At 37.3% G+C, this 16,913-nt stretch overlaps 1 protein-coding gene and 1 long non-coding RNA gene across 6 annotated transcripts in view; one reads left to right on the top strand and one right to left on the bottom strand.

Moving 5' to 3' along the window:
• Window positions 1–16,913, top strand: part of LOC309579095 — a 47,173-nt gene that overhangs the window by 3,682 nt on the left and 26,578 nt on the right. The gene's annotated exons all lie outside the window — the stretch shown is intronic.
• The window catches only part of MRTFB (myocardin related transcription factor B), a 70,401-nt gene continuing 53,956 nt past the window's right edge, over window positions 469–16,913 (bottom strand). For 3 of the 4 annotated variants that reach the window (XM_082292134.1, XM_082292137.1, XM_082292135.1), the window contains 7 exons: window positions 16,723–16,876; window positions 13,536–14,558; window positions 12,024–12,179; window positions 9,453–9,611; window positions 9,032–9,169; window positions 7,557–7,617; window positions 469–5,858 (listed from right to left, as the gene is read on the bottom strand). In XM_082292134.1, coding sequence (XP_082148260.1) covers window positions 5,320–5,858; window positions 7,557–7,617; window positions 9,032–9,169; window positions 9,453–9,611; window positions 12,024–12,179; window positions 13,536–14,558; window positions 16,723–16,876 — 2,230 coding nt within the window. In that variant the 3' untranslated portion in view covers window positions 469–5,319. The remainder of the gene's footprint in view (window positions 5,859–7,556; window positions 7,618–9,031; window positions 9,170–9,452; window positions 9,612–12,023; window positions 12,180–13,535; window positions 14,559–16,722; window positions 16,877–16,913) is intronic. The other variant, XM_082292136.1, reaches the window with a different exon arrangement.

Below are 16,913 nucleotides of genomic sequence, written 5' to 3'. Positions count from 1 at the left end.
GTATTATTAGGAGGAAGTTCTTTACTGTGAGGGTGGTGAGATACTGGAGTGAGTCACCCAGAGAAGCTGTGGCTGCCCCATCCCTGGCCGTGTCCAACGCCATGTTGGAAGGGGCTTGGAGCAACCTGGGATAGTGGAAGGTGCCCCTGCCCATAGCAGGGAACAAGACAAGCTTTAAGGTCCCTTTCAACCCAGGCCATTCTATGAGTAAATGACTCTCTACAAAAAAATTGCTTAAAAAAATGGAAGTCCAAACCTAAACTCTGAGGGTTCAGGAAATCTCTCTTCTTACAGATTTTGGCCCTGGTTTTGAAGACAAATCATTATTGTTTTGGAGTTTGTCTAAGTGCAGATTCATTCTTACTCCTTTTCGTGAGAAAGGTACCTAGAACATAGGCCAAATGTTTCAGACTCATAAAGGTCAAAATGATATTTTTCACTTTTAAGTAGTAACCACGGACAAATGAACACAGTTTTCCTTTTTTATTTGAGACACTTAGCAAAAATGCTGAATATCAAACATTTCCTCAGTAGCTACAATATTGCCACTATGTACAAAATATTTGATAAATGTAGTACACATATAAAAATACAGTATGCATTACATATATACAGTACAATGTGCAAAACATATGGCATTCAAACATACGGAATTGATTTTAGGGGTGCAAACAGCAAATACAAAGGCATCATGGTTTCTTCTAGAAAGGCAATACATAAACTGACGCCCTGATTGCCATAATTTGCATTTAGTAAAGTAGTGCTTAAATGAAGAGGGCCCCAGAGATAGGTGTTTATCTTCCTCTTTTCACAAAATGAGATGCTAAGACATAATTATGACTATGAAAATAAGAAGAGAAACACCTACTAGGGTTAGCGTTATTTCTACTGCAAGCAGTACTGTGAAGAAAATCCTATCTGGAAAAAAAGCCTGTGCTATTACTTACTACAAATTTCTCAAACAACAAAAAACAAATCTGTACTGTTAAACATCAAAAACAGCTTTGAAAATATCTACATCCTTAATTTTAGAAAAGTATGGATAACACTTCTGGGGACTTAATTTCCTATGTTTTAAAATACAAAGTGCCTCCTTTGGCAATATAAATGGCAATGCTTTGGTTCCTATTTAAATTTTTATATTATTATAATTTATTTTAGGCTGTCTTTTGAATATCTGAGCTGTATATTTTTATAAAAATAGTGTGATTATATAGTTATTAACCATTCCCTGCTTTTTTTGAGAATTTGCTCTCATAGCTAGAATGGCTTTTTTTGGCTAGATTTCTACAAATACATTTATGCACTTTTAACTTAAAAAGACTTTCTATTCAGTATTGGACACTACAGAATGATGTAGGTGTCACTTTTTTGCACTTTATTCCTAGCAAACTGGTATAAAAGGAATATTTGAGATTATTTCAGGTTTTAATGGATGCTCTTTATTGGCCATGTATACTATATGTAACTCAATTCCATGGATCTCACATAAAATACCTTCTGGAGGATGGTCTAGAAGTCACTGAAAGGTGATTTCATAGACCACAATACAAAGAGTTTAAACAGAACACTTAGTAGAGATAAGTGGAAGATTTTTTTTCCAGTTTTAATAGTTTGCTTTAAGTTTATAATATACTTAAGATGCCATCCAAATAATAATTGTTTACATCAGTGAGCTCTCCTGTGTTTTGATTACATAATGCCCTTCCAGTTCAATGTATTCTGTAATTGCATTTTCTCTGCCTTGAAAATAGTTCAGCAGCTTGTGCTTGGGTTCCAATTATGGTGCCTACACTTTTGAGGCATCTGAGTGTTTGAGATTATGTAACAGAAAAGTTTAATATTGACACTTCTGTTTTGACCACCATCTTCTCTGAACATGACTCCTGCTGGTGAATTCAGAAATACCTGGGAAATAAATGTCACTATTAAGTAGTCATTATTTCTAAAAGCTGTGGCCTCAGCTTTTTAAAGAGGTCTGATTCTGCAAGCGCACATTGCTGGATTACACTTAAAATTTCTGTGGAAAACAACTGCCATAAATTAATTTTATTCTCAGAGAGTATGACTATGCTTTTTAACTATTTCTAATGTTAAACAAAATTTTGCCTGTAAACTTCCTTGCTGTAACTGATGCTGAATGGCACTAAAAGTGCATAAAAAATTCCATTTCTCTACTGAACACAGGATGTGACTCCTCTTGAGTAATATGAGCCTTGTAAAACTTGTCTGAGCTCTCTCTGTGTCTAGATGTGTAAACAACCAACTTTTGATTTTCACACTGATTAAAAGGTATTCTTAATTACTTTGAAGGACCTACTAACACCACATTTGATAGGATGCATTCTGTTAGTATGCTGCAGCCATTAAATGGCAAATTTAGTGCCGGTGCATTCCTTTGCAACTGTTCTCTTAATGAGAAAGATTCAGTTCTGTGCAGTCAAACTGCACAGTCATCATTAAATTTCTAAGATGTATTGTATTTGTGCTACAAAAATTTTCACATAAAACATGCACACACAGAAGTCTAAGCAAAACCTATTTCTGCCATAAACAGGCATATACAACTATGGCAAACATATCACATTTCAGAACAAACTCTAAAGCAAACCATTTTATATAAGGTTTAATACACAATTCTGAAATGTACAAAAAAGTAATCACACATTCCCTACACTAGAATATATTTGTACTTCAGAAACTAAAATGATCCCTTAATTTTTTTTTTTTTTTTCAAATAGACGTTCAGAGTAGAAAGCTATACTGTACTGATAACAAGACATCTCAACTGTTTGGGTTTATTTCTGCACATTGATTCCTATGGGTTAATTAACATTCTACACTGCCAATAAGGATAATTTTGTAGCAAGATGACTTTGCCAGTTTCAAGCTCTATTTACATGCACATCAAAAATGACAGTACAGTTGCTCTAGGTTAATTTGTCCTCTAACAATTAATTTACTTGCCTCTCATTTAATCAGGAGGCAGGGTCAAAAGGGATAACTCTAATCACACATATGTTGTATGATGTCTGGTGTATCAAACATAATAAACCAACAGTACTGCAGAACACTAAATTTCATTCAGTCATTCTTATCAGACCAAGACTCCTTAATTCTTATTCTCGTAACAGCCGAGGGCACTTAGTATCTCAGAGTATTAGCTCCCAAGATAGAATGATGAACAGGAATGCAAAAAGGTGAATGTAAGTGTTCAGTGTTATTGAAAAATCCTATACCATCAAAGCTTAAGGCAGACAGTCCACATGTAATATTGTACTCAAGTATTGTAGGCACAGCAAGAAGGAATAAGGAATTGTGTCTTTCAACTGTGTGTAACAAAAATCTCCAAAGATTGTTTTCTTGCACTTAGTTTCATATTACAGTAATTCTTGGCCAGTAAAACTAGTGAAGATACATAATGATTTAAAGTGCTATAATTGATATGATGCTAACATATGGTATCAGTTTAAACCCTGAATCAATGATGTAATCCATTATTTTATCTGAAGCCAATGGAGTTCTGTAGTATCAGTAAACCAGACTGCATTATATGTGGAGATGCAAATTTGCTGTTAATTCCATAACATTTTCTGACAGAAGTATTTGTTTGGTGTTAACATGATTGTGTTGTGTTTTTCTTTTTGAAGAATGTGGTAAAGGTTGCTAAGTGGTTAACAGCTATTCACTGTTTTCAGTATTTCTTTGATACATATAGTAGGCAAAAGCTTTGGGGCATTTTTTCATTCATTCCTACAAAACTTTATTTTTGAAACTTTTTGGTGAGGAAAGAATAGTTTTCATACTAGAAAACATACCACGTTTCCCTGTTTCAGGAAATGGGGGACTGTTTCCTTTTATCTTAATTTAGGAATTCCCTAAAAGGAAATTCCAGTTTTGTGTTTGATTATCAGCCTCCATCATCTATGGCAACATTTAACAGCTATTACCTGAGAGACAACCATAGAATGTCAAAATATATTAATTCTACTTGAATTTTTTGTTTTTCTAACTGCTTTCATAATAGACTCTGAAAACAACAACTAAGGGTTTTAAAACAAAAAAAAATAATCACATGCTGTGCTGTGAGGTAAGAGCATAATTTTTGCTATTATGTTTCAGATATGCAATATACCTTCTTATCACAAAACAGTACATTCTGATACTGGTGTTTAGGATTCTCACTGAGCAGCTTCTCTGTTGGCTTCCCTGATGTTATGTAGTGGTAGACAAAGCTGTTCAATAGACAAAGTATTCATTAAGAAATGATGGTTGTCCTGTCAGTACTGTCCCCTGCAACTTGATCTCATCCTACAAACATCATGAGAGCATTGGGACTATTCTTGCATAGATGCTTGCAGGATTGTAGTGTACAACACTATTAATTAAACTTTTCTACTCCCTCAAACTGTTCTAATATGCTGAGATACCGGATTCAATGATCTAACAAATGTCCTCAAACACAAAGCAAAATAGGATATTTACTTCTATTATAGTAATCTCTTGTTTGAAGACCACTGTGTTCCCCTCTGTTCACAAAAATAAGCTATATAAAGTTAAAAGAGTATACAAATAACTGTCTGATATACACATTAAAACCTAGCTATTAAATCCAGAGCATTGCTATAGAAAATTCAGTGTTCTCAATATTACCTGGCATAGCTACAGTGGATTTCTTGCAGTTACACTTAATATCCCTTTGGATGCAGTTAAATTCCTCCCTCATGATTAAAGAATGGGGGAAGTGTTTTAAAATCCACAAAAGCAAAATATAAAAACAACTTGAACAAATTAAGAGACTAGATACATGAAATTTCACTGAACCAGCCAGTGCTTCTACTTGCCTTTGCCCTCACAATTAGTTCTGAACCTGGCTCAGGCTTTCCACAGGAACAATGAAGTGCAGTGATACCTCCCCTCCCCCAGACATTTGCTCACTGGGTCAATACAGAGAACTGACATCTCACTCTAAGTTTAGTCACGTTGTGTTGCTCATTTAAGCATTACAAAGTCAGAGACATAACTTCTTTCTTAAATATTTTTGATACATTTACCTTGGGGTACTTTTAATCACTAAGTACAATCATCCTTCCTTGATTTGTGAAATACAGCTTTCAGAGGGCCCTGATCTGCATTACTGATAGGTGCATAAAGTGATTGATTCACTGTTGTAAACTTGAAAATCAGTAAGGAATTAGCTTCAAGCATTTGTTCTTCCAAACATTACTGTCTTAATTTATGTTAACTGCAATCAGAATGGTGTAATAATGGACCTCTGCTGTAAAAAGACTTGCAGGTCATGTTCTCATTGGCTATAGCTTAATCCCAGTGCAACTGTAGATCTTGTGGATCTAGAAAGTCAGTGGAAAACACGCTCGGGGCAGCAGAACTGAGAGGGGTGAGTCCAGATGAGGAGCTGGGCATTGTAATGTCCAGCCATTCCATATTGTCCAAATTTGTATCGGGAAGGTCAAGAGACAGACAAGAATTATTAGTAGTAAACTGTGGGTCAGATGTTTCCATGGGTGAATGAGAGTGATCTAAAATGCTGGAGTGATTAAGCAGATCATTCTGGAGGTCTTCAATTAAAGAAAATGACTCTCTGTCCTCATTACTGCTTGTCAGTTGAGGAATTTCATTACCTGATGGTAAAGTTCCATCCAAGAGGGCTTCAAGTTGGTTTTCCAGACTTATAGACAAGCTGGTTGTTGGTTCTAAGGACACAGAAGGAGGGGCCATTTGGATCTGCGGAGGTGGACGGGATATCACTGTATTCACTGGCATTGTAGTGATGTTGGCTGTTACTGGTCTCATTTTAGATATGGGAGATGGTTCTTCTTTTATTGGAAGGGAAATCTCTGTAATAAAAAAACCCCACTGTTGAATTCAAAAAGATAATGACATAATATTCTCACGCTTAGAACTTCCAGCCCTTCTTTGCCCACTTTGAGATCCATCCACAGTGAATTCAGTGGAGTAACAGTCACTTTGCTGCTCTACTCACACACTTGCATACATCAGACTCTGGCAAGGCCTCCATGAACAACGAAGTATTTTAAAACAAGTTCCAGAGTTCTGCTTTCAGTGATAGTTCAGCCAAGTACTATGAGTATTGATGAAAAAAGGAGCATATTTCTAGACATTAGCTTTACCTCCTTCATGTTTATAGGTCTTCTCAGTAACTAGAATAATTATGGACCCAACACACTTCCTTGTCTAGAGAAGAATACCCAAACGAATTTTCAGTTTCATCCCTGTTTAGTACTGCCCATATTGGTTAATTAAGAGTCCACGAGATGAACTGATGTGATTAAGAAGCATTTATTCCCAATTCTAGAATCTAAAACTACACTTCTGTCAAGAAGTTCCATGTAAGATACTGGCAGTAACAATAAAGGGAACTAAAGCCTAACTTCCAATTTATTCTTAGATGTGAATGAAGCCCAAAAATAAGACAGACAAATATGCAAATAAATCCTCTACCACAGTGATGTTCCTACCAGCAAAAATATACCCAACAACATATTTTGTGCTCGTTTTCCAAGCAAAAACCCACATCCTTCTCACTCTCCTGAAGTACATTAGTAAACTAAACATTTTTCAGCGCAGAGCTTACTTACATTAAATGCAAGAGCTCTGAATGCTTTACTTTTTTTTTTCATAAAGATGATCATTAATTTAGCTTGAGTTCTTGACTACACAAGTCACTTATCTCAGATTGTCACTGTCTACTCACATTTTCTGCAGCTGACCTTGCAATTTGCTTTGAGAAAGGAAAAAATACTCTGATGTATAGAATAAGGCTAAAGTCTTCCAGTAGCCTACAACCAGTCACTTCTGCACTGGCATTCACTACTGTCAAGATCCTTATATGACAGTAGTTACAAACCATTCTGTTAATTGAATTGCTTGGCACCAGAATCTTTCCCAGTATTGTAATGGCTTCTTAGTCTACTAAGCCTCATTATGCCTGAAAGCCTCCTTCTTTTACTGCTGAGCTACTCTGTGTATTACTTTAGTTATTTCAGTGCCTTTCTGATAGCTCCCTTATTTTAACTGACATAAAGTTGTTATTCATTAATGTCTCTTTGTAGCTCATACATACTCTTCCCAGTAATGTATCTTTGATGTTTATGGTTGATAACACATGGTTATATTTAATGAAACTTTAGTATCAACATGCTTTAACTCTTACCTTATTATGTTCTTTGTATAATTTCAATAAACATTATATGGACTTGCTCAACTTTTCCAATTTCGATAAAGTATGTCTGTGCTAACCTAAGGTGTTATTTTAATCATTTGAATGCTGTAGAGATTATTGCAAAGGTCTGCCTGAGCTAATTTGCAAGCAGTGAAGTTCCACAGCAGGTTGACTGTATGTGTTTTGGTAAATATTTTCTTTAATAAGGAACTATGCAAACTTTCAGATATTTAGCTTCATTCAGGCTGGATAGCTTCTAACTGTTCCTAAAAGAATTCTCATTTGATTATAGCAGTGAGTTTTTATTACCAGGTTTTAAATCTCTACATCACACAGCTGTCAATGAGCTTACCTCCACTCTTGATGAGAATATCAAAAAGATCATCCATCTGCTGACTGTGTGCACTGGAAATCTGTAGTGCAGGAGAACAGGGTTATTCTCTTTCATGTAGTATTTTTTCCTATGCTCATTGTTTCTAATTTCTCTCAACGGTATGTACTAACCTATGATCAAGATTAAAATGCTTAATATGAAATAGTCTATCTATAAAACAGATACTCTGGAGAGACATTTGCAATCCCTGTGGTTGGTTTCAGTACAAAGGAATAGGGAGAAAGCATGACAAAGATTTCATGGAGGTAACCTAGGAGAGAGGTGCAGAGAGCTAGAGATCAGAAGGGGAGTTACTGGCCCTGTTTTGTATGGGTAATAGTAACTGCAGTACTTTGGTGCTTGCAAACCCTGCTCTACTTTCTCTCAGAGACAGCCTGTGAATGGCCATCATGTAAGATGCATTTTATTAGGTATCTTTGGCGTTTTTTCCCAATTTGTAGATTTATGTTCTTTTATTTTTTAAAGGGGGTAAGCTTTCAGGAACTGTTTGTCTCTGTTTTAAATGGCCATCCCCTAAATATCTGAACCTTAAGCAAAAGGTAACAACCCCCCCCCCCCAAACCTACTCATTCAAAAACAAGTCTAGAAAAAGTGGAGACTTTCATGAAGGTCTCAAGAAGTGTTTTAAACCATCGCTTATACTCCAGAAATGGGAAGTGATTTTTCATCAGGAGATCCAGTGGGGAGCCCCTGTCTAACTGGTAGTGATAGAGTGACCTAAGACAAATCTGTGTGCCTTCACTGTGGGGATGTCCCACACACGCCAAGAACACAGGAAATGGCATCAGACAGCCATAGCTCTGCCTGAGATCTGCCACCACAAAAACCCAACCAACACTAGGGGCTATAAGGTTTTATCTTTTGGGATGGTTCTGAAGTGCATGAAGTTAGGGATACTCATTAGTTTTCTTTACAAATTGCTTCCGATACGAAGAACTTTTACCCTTACCAAGGTAAACTGGCAAAGCACTACACAGGATTACTCACCAAGATCACTAAATACAGATTCTTTTCAAGCAAGCACCTATGCTCATGTTTCCCAGTGTGTATAAACATGTTCACACACATTCTCCTCGAGTTTACTCACTTTGGAATATATAAACATATTTCCTCTCTTAAGTGTGAGGTTTGGGTATCACACATCCTCAAAACAAGTCAGCTGAAGGCTAGTTATGGTTAAGTAGCAATGGCAGCATTATTGCAATTATATGTATCACCAACTGGGAATTGTAAGACTTATTTACATACATACTGCTTTAATAAAAGAATAATGAAACAGGAGTCCTGTAGTTAAACACAATTATGAAGCTAGTAACAGGGTATGTTAGAAAATCTTGACACCAAACAAAAAAAAAGCCTAAAAAAAGCAATGGTTTTGGTAATTGCAGAGAAAAGCTCTCTTCTTAACAGACTAAAGAAGAAAAAACAACTACCTCATGGTGTGATGGCTGAATATTGCGGGTCTGTTTTATGGCCTCTTCGTAACGAGGAGGATCTTTTGTCTTGGACACTGTGTTGTTGAAGAGGGGTTGCTGAACAATGTAAGGCTGGGCTTGAGATGGAGACCCAGGCTGTGTGAAATAGCAAAGTAATTACTAAATAATGTGATTTAGTGAATTCAAGATGTATCAAGCTCTACAGATTCTATTTTGTCCCATCAATCTATGTATTAGTGTAATCAGAGGGATAAAATAAGTTTCTTTCTCCCCTTCTCACACATATGCATATGCAAGCATCATTAAAATCTACAAAACATTCTTCCTTGAGTGAACTGCCGTATATAAATAGTCACATGTTATATAAGAATAATAATATAAACCTGAACTTTATGGAACATTGTTGGGCTATCCTTACCTTGTTGGGAGCAGCAGGTCCATTCTGCACAGAGGGGACCTGATTACCACCAGGGTGAATGTTAGAGTTTGATGTTTTATTAATAAAAGATTGTGAAGGTGTTGTAACTGGTGCAGTCTGATAGGAAAATACTGCATTTGATGTGGCAGGTGGAAAAACCTGTAAAGGATTAACACATCGGTCTTAGATTGTGGGTTTTTTATTTAAAAAAAAAAAAAAAAAGGTAACATTGGGTAAATTACATTAATAAAATTGAACACTTTTTTCCTAAAATACTTGCTTAAATTCCCTATTACGTGAATGTTATTTATACTGATTTTTCCTTTCAGTGGAATAATTTGTAAATCCAGAACAGTTAGTCTCTGAAAGAAACTTTGTGCTCTGACATGCTTTCATTCATCACTCATTACTAAAAACATTTTCCTGCAATTTTTCAGGAAGCGTAAGGAAAGCGTACTGAACAGTTCAATAGCATATCCATGATTTCCCCACCTAGTGGACAGTTAATAACATGAACTGATTTCTGACTTGATACAAACTGTACCTATATTCACACTTGCCCTCTCCTGCCGTTTTTAAGACAGAACGGTTTGGTCTATGCCATGTAATTCTAATTTCTTTTGGAAAGTAACTACAGGTATCTATGAGGACTGAGGGAGAGGCAAAAGATAAAACTGATGAACACGGTTATCAACTATAAATTTGGTTACTGGTATTTAAACTTTTTATTTCTTCAACTGATAGTCCACATACTCATTGCAAATGATTCCTAGCAGTATCCTACTTCTCATACTTTTGAGTTAAAGGGAGATGAAGAGAAGGGCATAAGGCTGTTCTTTTAAATTCAGTATCACTCCCAGATATCTTTACGACAAAGGTACAAATCTTAGGTCATGGATGGAGAGAGGTAGATCTAATGCTGAATGTATGAGGGGTGTCCTGATCTGTTATATCACATCAGTATTTTCATTTTGATGTAAAAACCAGTGCAGTTATGCTGCCCTGTTTCCTCTGTAAAAGAGGGCAAGAAAGCTGGGAGAAAACCAGCTGGGATAGGCAGGCTGCAAACTGTGCTGGGAACTGTGTGGTCTTCATGACAACTGATCTGAATAGTGGGAAGGACAGGAGGTACAGATCTTGGTTATGTCCTGCAGACATTTCAAGGAACTTGTAGGCAGCAATGGCAGCAATCTGCCAGTCTCTGGCACAAGTACATGCCTCAGAATGACTAGAAAATTTCTCTATAGGACCTGTTGAATTAACAAGGTAAGATTAGCCCCTCACCAAATCCCAGAGAACCTGCATAAAATCTGCTTTTGGACCTGTGTCAGTTTTAACTTCTGGAGGATAACCTCAATGTCCATGAAATTAAACAGATTGAACAAGCAGTCTAAAGAGTATGGATGCTCCTTTAGCTGTGTTCCTCTTTATTAGCCAGCTCGCTAGAGAATGGCACGGCACAATCATACATCTTCTAAGGTAAGTTCTCATCTGGAACAAGAGCCCCAGCAGATCATATTAGGTGACACTGCTCAGCTACAATCCCCAAATCCCAACAGAACATGGGGTTCATGATGCACTTTAGTAAACTGAAATAAGAACTTTGAAGGTTGAGATATTTTATAACAGTTACATAATATACTGTAAAAATTACCCTCTTCATCTTGGAATTTCAGGTGTTTCTGAATCATCTGTCCCTAGGGGCAGGCTGAAAAACCTTGCTGTCCTAAATAATAGGAGGCCTACAGTCAATAGCACTGATAAGGAAGTAATAAAGGTCCAAAACTAATCGCCAGGTTCCTGATAATAGAGGTCAGTCTGGAAGAGGCTCAGAGGAGGAGAAAACCTTTTCTTTTGTGATGACTGGTGTTGATGGGTTGATATCAGTTCCCATATGAACATGACTAGATTGGCAGTCACAACTGTACATCCAGTGCTGATGAACATCTGTTGGAATAGGACATTACAGACCTGATTGTTTTTGGTAGAGAGGAAGATAAGGATCTCTCTCTGAATCATACCCTGCATTCCTTAGGAAGAGGTATGGTAGGGTTTTGACTCATTGGAATTACCATCCTCAGGGTCTGAGTCCATAGCTTTCTTCATAAGGAGGGATGAAATCAACACAGGAAGTAAGAAAACCAAAATTAACTTCTATAAAAGAATAAATCTCTGAAGTCATAGGTAAAAACTTTCTCTTAAGAACTGCCTACAACAATCTTCCATTTCGAGTCAGTGGCAAACAAGAGAAACTGACTGGAATACACTTGGTACACACCACTTGTGCCAAGTGTGAGGAAGGATGTAGTAAGGGTCATGCCCCATCATTAAGATGAAAAGTCTTTAGACAAAGTATTTATTTACAACTGAAAACTAAAGTCCTGCACAGACTAAAATTTTGGAAAGAGAAGGAGTTACAAGCCCACTGTATCACACAGAAAAACATGGTACAGATGTTAGGTGACTTGATAATTTATATATAACAAAGATGACACATAAAAGATTCTAAAAGGACTGCCTAGAACTAGATTATACAACTATTTATCTTAATGTTTATTGCTATCCACAAACCTTTCTGATTTGTTGGGTCTGACCAAGTGCATGCTGCATGATGGTATTTTGTTTTGATTGTGGAGTATGCATCTGAGGTGCTGTCTGCACCAGGCCAGAGGAAGAAATAGGAGCAGGTATTTGTGATGGGGTCTGTATTCCAGCTTGTGATTGAGCCTAAAGGATGAAGATAAAATATTTGCATTATTTGTATCTCAAGGTAAGTTACATCATGTAAAAACCTATTGCACACCTTATGCAGAATAGCAGTAACGTATTCTGGGAGGGATGAGTGTGAGCGGTACAGGAAACCAAACTGTTACTGTGTTTGGTATTGGGGAATTCCCAGCTAAAAGGTGATGGTTTTTCTGCCAACAAAGTTAAGAAAAAGACAAACTGGAGAGAGCCCAGTAGATACTGATGAAAATAACAGGGCACAAGAGTGAGCACAAATCAGTAAGAAAGGACTGTAAGAACTGGTTTGAGTAACCAGAAGACAAAACTGATGATGCAGAAAGAGGTTGCTTTTAAGACCATGGTAATTTTTAAGGGCCAATGCAGAGCAAGAAGTGTGTCCAACCTCATGAAAAGCAATTTCACATAGTAGTGGAAAACTTTCTGGAGTATCGGTGAAGTAAAATACCAGGACAAACTGCTGTTACAGAATTCTAGCAGGGTTTTAGAACAATTCAGGTGGAGATCTGGGTGTATAGCTCCTAGGAATAGTTCTTGCACTGCAGACTAGGGCCCATCCTCAACAGAACTTTCCACCCTTCATAAGGATTGCTAAATGTACTGCCGCACAGGCTTGCAGCAAGCCTAGGCCCACAGCATGCACAACAGCCAAGGACACACTACAGCTGGAAGAATACTTTGCTGCCATCATAGGGGGCAGGAGATGTTCCAACAATGCCACTGGAAAGTGCATTACTGCTTAATTCTACCTCAGACCAACAGGTTACACTGATTCAGCTTGGTCAGATTACTCTTATACCGCTGCATTTATAGCCTGTCTTGGTTTATGCTGTATTTATTCACTGTGATACTAGCTATAATCAGGCTAGAAATAGTATTTGCATAACCATGGTTTATTTTTCTAAGTCCACAGGAAAGTTCTACCACCAGGCATTCACATTTTTAAATATAATGAGACACCGCCACACAAGAAAGTTCATGTCTTGCAAACAGGGCTATCTCAAAATAAAGTACTGAGACTGTAGCTCTCTATTACAGTTTGCAGTTAACAAAATGGTGATATATGCTACTATTAATCAAATTGTGCATGGAGGCAGCACATGGTGAGACAATTGCTTTTCAGGAAAGAGTATCTGGGAACAAAAGTTGCAAAGAAACAAGTATTAGAAGCAGGTATTATGAGATTGGTTCTTAAGCTTTTCTACTGTTTCCCTTAAGCAAAAACAGGCTAAGCCTGATTTTTAAATTAATCTTACATGCAGCACATTTACCTATTTACAATAAGTTATGAAATACTGCCATGCAGTTTACACGATAAAAAAATAGAAACAACCTTACCTGCAACTTGATATTTCCGACTGGTAACTGCACTGCAGTAGCAGCATTCGGTCCCTGGATAGACAGTGGGAGGAGCAGCTGGGCAGTTCCTTGGGTAGTTAATAAAGCTTGAGGCTGGGCAACAACTGCAGTTTGTGGCTGCCTCTGTGGACTAACATAAAACTGAGAAATGGCATTCTGAGGTTCAGCTTTGGCCACGGGTATCTCCTGCTTGATAACAACTGCCTTTTTGGCAACTGGATTCTGGCCACTGGTGTACACTGACTGTCCTAAGGAATGGCTGGCTACAGGTACAGATTGACTTGTACTTGAGCAGTCAGCAGGAGCAGTTTCATCTTTGACAGCAGCACTGAATTGCTTCTGTTCCAAAGCAGCTGAGTTACCAAAAGTCTGAGACTGTTGCTGTTGTCCCCTTTTTTCAACCTCAAGCTGCATTTTCAATACTTCCACAAGTTTTTGCTCTTGTTCCAGTTTTCTTTTGAGCTCTTCAATCTGCTTTTCTTTTTCTTGAAGCTTGCGGTCCTTTTCTGCTACATCAAACTCCATGGTTGAGATGCTTCCACTGCTGCGATTCTGATTCTCCTCGTTTGTGTTTGCTCTCAGTGGTGAAGTACTTAGGAACTGGGACGGTGACATCATGGTCATTTCTGGGAAAGTATCTGCCATACTCGTATCATCTGTGCTTAGACTTGACTGTTCAGAAGGAGAGGGAGATATAGGCAAAGGAGAGCTAATGTTTTCAGTATTTACTGCTTTGCTGCCAGGTCCAGTAGATGTTTTTTCTGGAGGGAAGCTGGATATTGTATTAACCACTGGTTTATTGAGTGTTGCAACAGGAAATGCCACAGTCACTTCCCCAGTGTTACCTGTGGCCCCACTAGAAGTGGTCACTGTCACAGAGGTACTTGTAGCGACCCCATTGTTGTTAAGATCTTGATATGTTTTCAGACGCTCAATGAGATCTGTTTTTGTTCCAGACACTGGTAATCCCCTCAGTTTCAACTCCATTTTAAGTTCTGCTACCTGACATAAAATAAAATAAAATACTATAATAAAAAAGGAAAATTTAAAACTTACTGATATACATTCTTATTACATCTTAATAATAAAAATTATTTGCATTAGCATATTTGCTAGTTATTACACCTCTGGGTTCTGATAGCATGATGATCCATTAACATATTTCCATGACCTCCTACTTACTTCAGTGCTTAAGTGGCCAAAACCTTAGTAGTTTTCAGTTGTACAGTGAATAGTAGCAAACTGATGATGTTTGATCATAAATATTCAACATGGAAAAATGCACCTACAGCTCCAGTTCTGAGCTAAAATCCTCTGAAGCAAACCAGCAGACAATGGCAGCAGTGCAGATAAAAGGAGTGAACAGCAGCACCCTGAACCCCTTTGTTACACCATCAGGACAGACAGATCTGTTTCTGAGAAACTTTATCAGGTCAGTTGATGATTCAATAGACTCATCAAACAAAAAAGCCTCTCTTGCTAATTAGCAACCAAACAGTTACTCTATGTGCCATCTGGGTTTCTTTTACATAGACAGTAAAAGCAGTCAAAATTACTTTCTAACAGAAAAATGTTCTCAGTTTTTTCCAATAAGATTACAAAGTAAAGAGCAAATGTGTTGAGTGTAAATTAATTCTCTGCTTCAAAATATCAGTTAAAGAAAAACAGTCACGAAGAATGGCTTATGTTTATCATAAACATGCACCACAGCTAACTGCACAGTTTGGGCTCTATGCATGTTAGATCTACCTCTAACAGAACAAAAGGTAGTGACCTCAGTAGCATTTCAGTACTCAGCCAGTCTAGAATTTAAGTTGGAAGTCTTTGTGATTTGGAAATGATGAAAAGTCACAGCAATACATTTTACATCTCTAAAAACCACAGCAATTTTATGTTAAATAACTCCCTAGCCAATACCAGACTTTCCCCCAGTATGGTACCCTCTACACTTGAGAGCGTGTTCTAATTTTTCTGGTTTTTAACAATTCATTTCTGAACTCTTAATCAGAACTGATTTAGCTGATTCAGTGGTAAAACCACCACCACCAGGTCTGCAAGGAAGGCTGATGTTAGTGTTGCCACATCAGCAGGAATACCAATAAATTGTGCAGAAATAGGTACGTGAATCGCTTTAATCACTGCAAAGCACAATTTCAGGTAATAACTTAAATATCTGTAGAAGGTTTTAGTTAAAAATTTAAAGATTGAAAAACTTATTTCAAATGCTGTTGTTTGAATTGCATTTTATAGACTTATTTCATATTAAAAAGATTGGCTTTAACTTAGGACAATACATTACTGTCTTGAGAATCTGATCTTCCAAAATGTCTTCTTTTTATCCCTTCAAGTTTAAAAAAATCCTCCCTCCCACCCCTCACAAACCTTGGTAAAGGCAGAGAGAAAGGAATGAATTGCCCACTAGATGTCCCTACCCTGCTGCTCAGGTTTGGCACATTCCTGCAGCTGCTGAATCCTAAACCCCCACAAGCTCCTTCAGATTTGTAATTAGGTCCCTCAGTCTTTATTCCTGCTAATGTATTGCAGAAGGAAGAAGATCCTATGCAATGCCCTCATAGTGCAACCTGAACAGTCTACACAGTTAATTATAACTTCAAGAAACTTCTACAAAATTTGGTGCTCATTTTCAGATTATGTGTTGAACTCTGGTAAGATCTTTTCTGTTCTCTTTTTACAGTCTTAAACTTTCTGTTTCTATTTATGCCAGCAACCTCTCTGAATATGTTTTTATTAGGGCATCTTTTACTTTATATTACCTAACTAAACCTCTTCACCGATACACTGAAATTGTGATGAGGAAATTACTGCTCCAGTGTTTAAATCTACTGAGCTGAAATTTCACATGAAGTGAACCTCACAGTTTACCCAAGGTGTCATAGTGAGGGACCTATAAAATGTATCTGAAATTCTTCCTCTTCTAATTCTTTGAGAAAGAAATGTTATTTCTGGAACATATGCATATGAGGAGTCAAATATTTCAGTCCAGAGGAGTTGTGTATGAAAACTTTGACAATCTTATTCTAACCAATTAGGAGGAAAGTACAGTTTTCATTGGTATCAATTACCAGGCATATTCTTGACAGTAACAGTCCACATGCTATGAATTACAGTAGTGCACAGGAATGGACAAATCCCTCTTATGTTTTACCTTCAAGTCATCCAAGCTTGAAGGTAGAGGTCCTGGTTTCCTGCTAGGAACATTACTGTTCTGTCTTGGTGAGCTGGCAGCTGATGTTGGTGTACTGTTGTTCAAAGTATTCAGTGGTGAATTCCCATTGTTGCTCTGTTTGTCATTCAGTGGCCTTCACGTAATAGGAAAAAGAGGGACAAGAATGTCAA

This window comes from Coloeus monedula, assembly GCF_965178545.1.
Source record: "Coloeus monedula genome assembly, chromosome: 16".
Lineage (NCBI taxonomy): Eukaryota > Metazoa > Chordata > Aves > Passeriformes > Corvidae > Coloeus > Coloeus monedula.
This window is presented reverse-complemented; position numbering and strand designations above follow the sequence as displayed.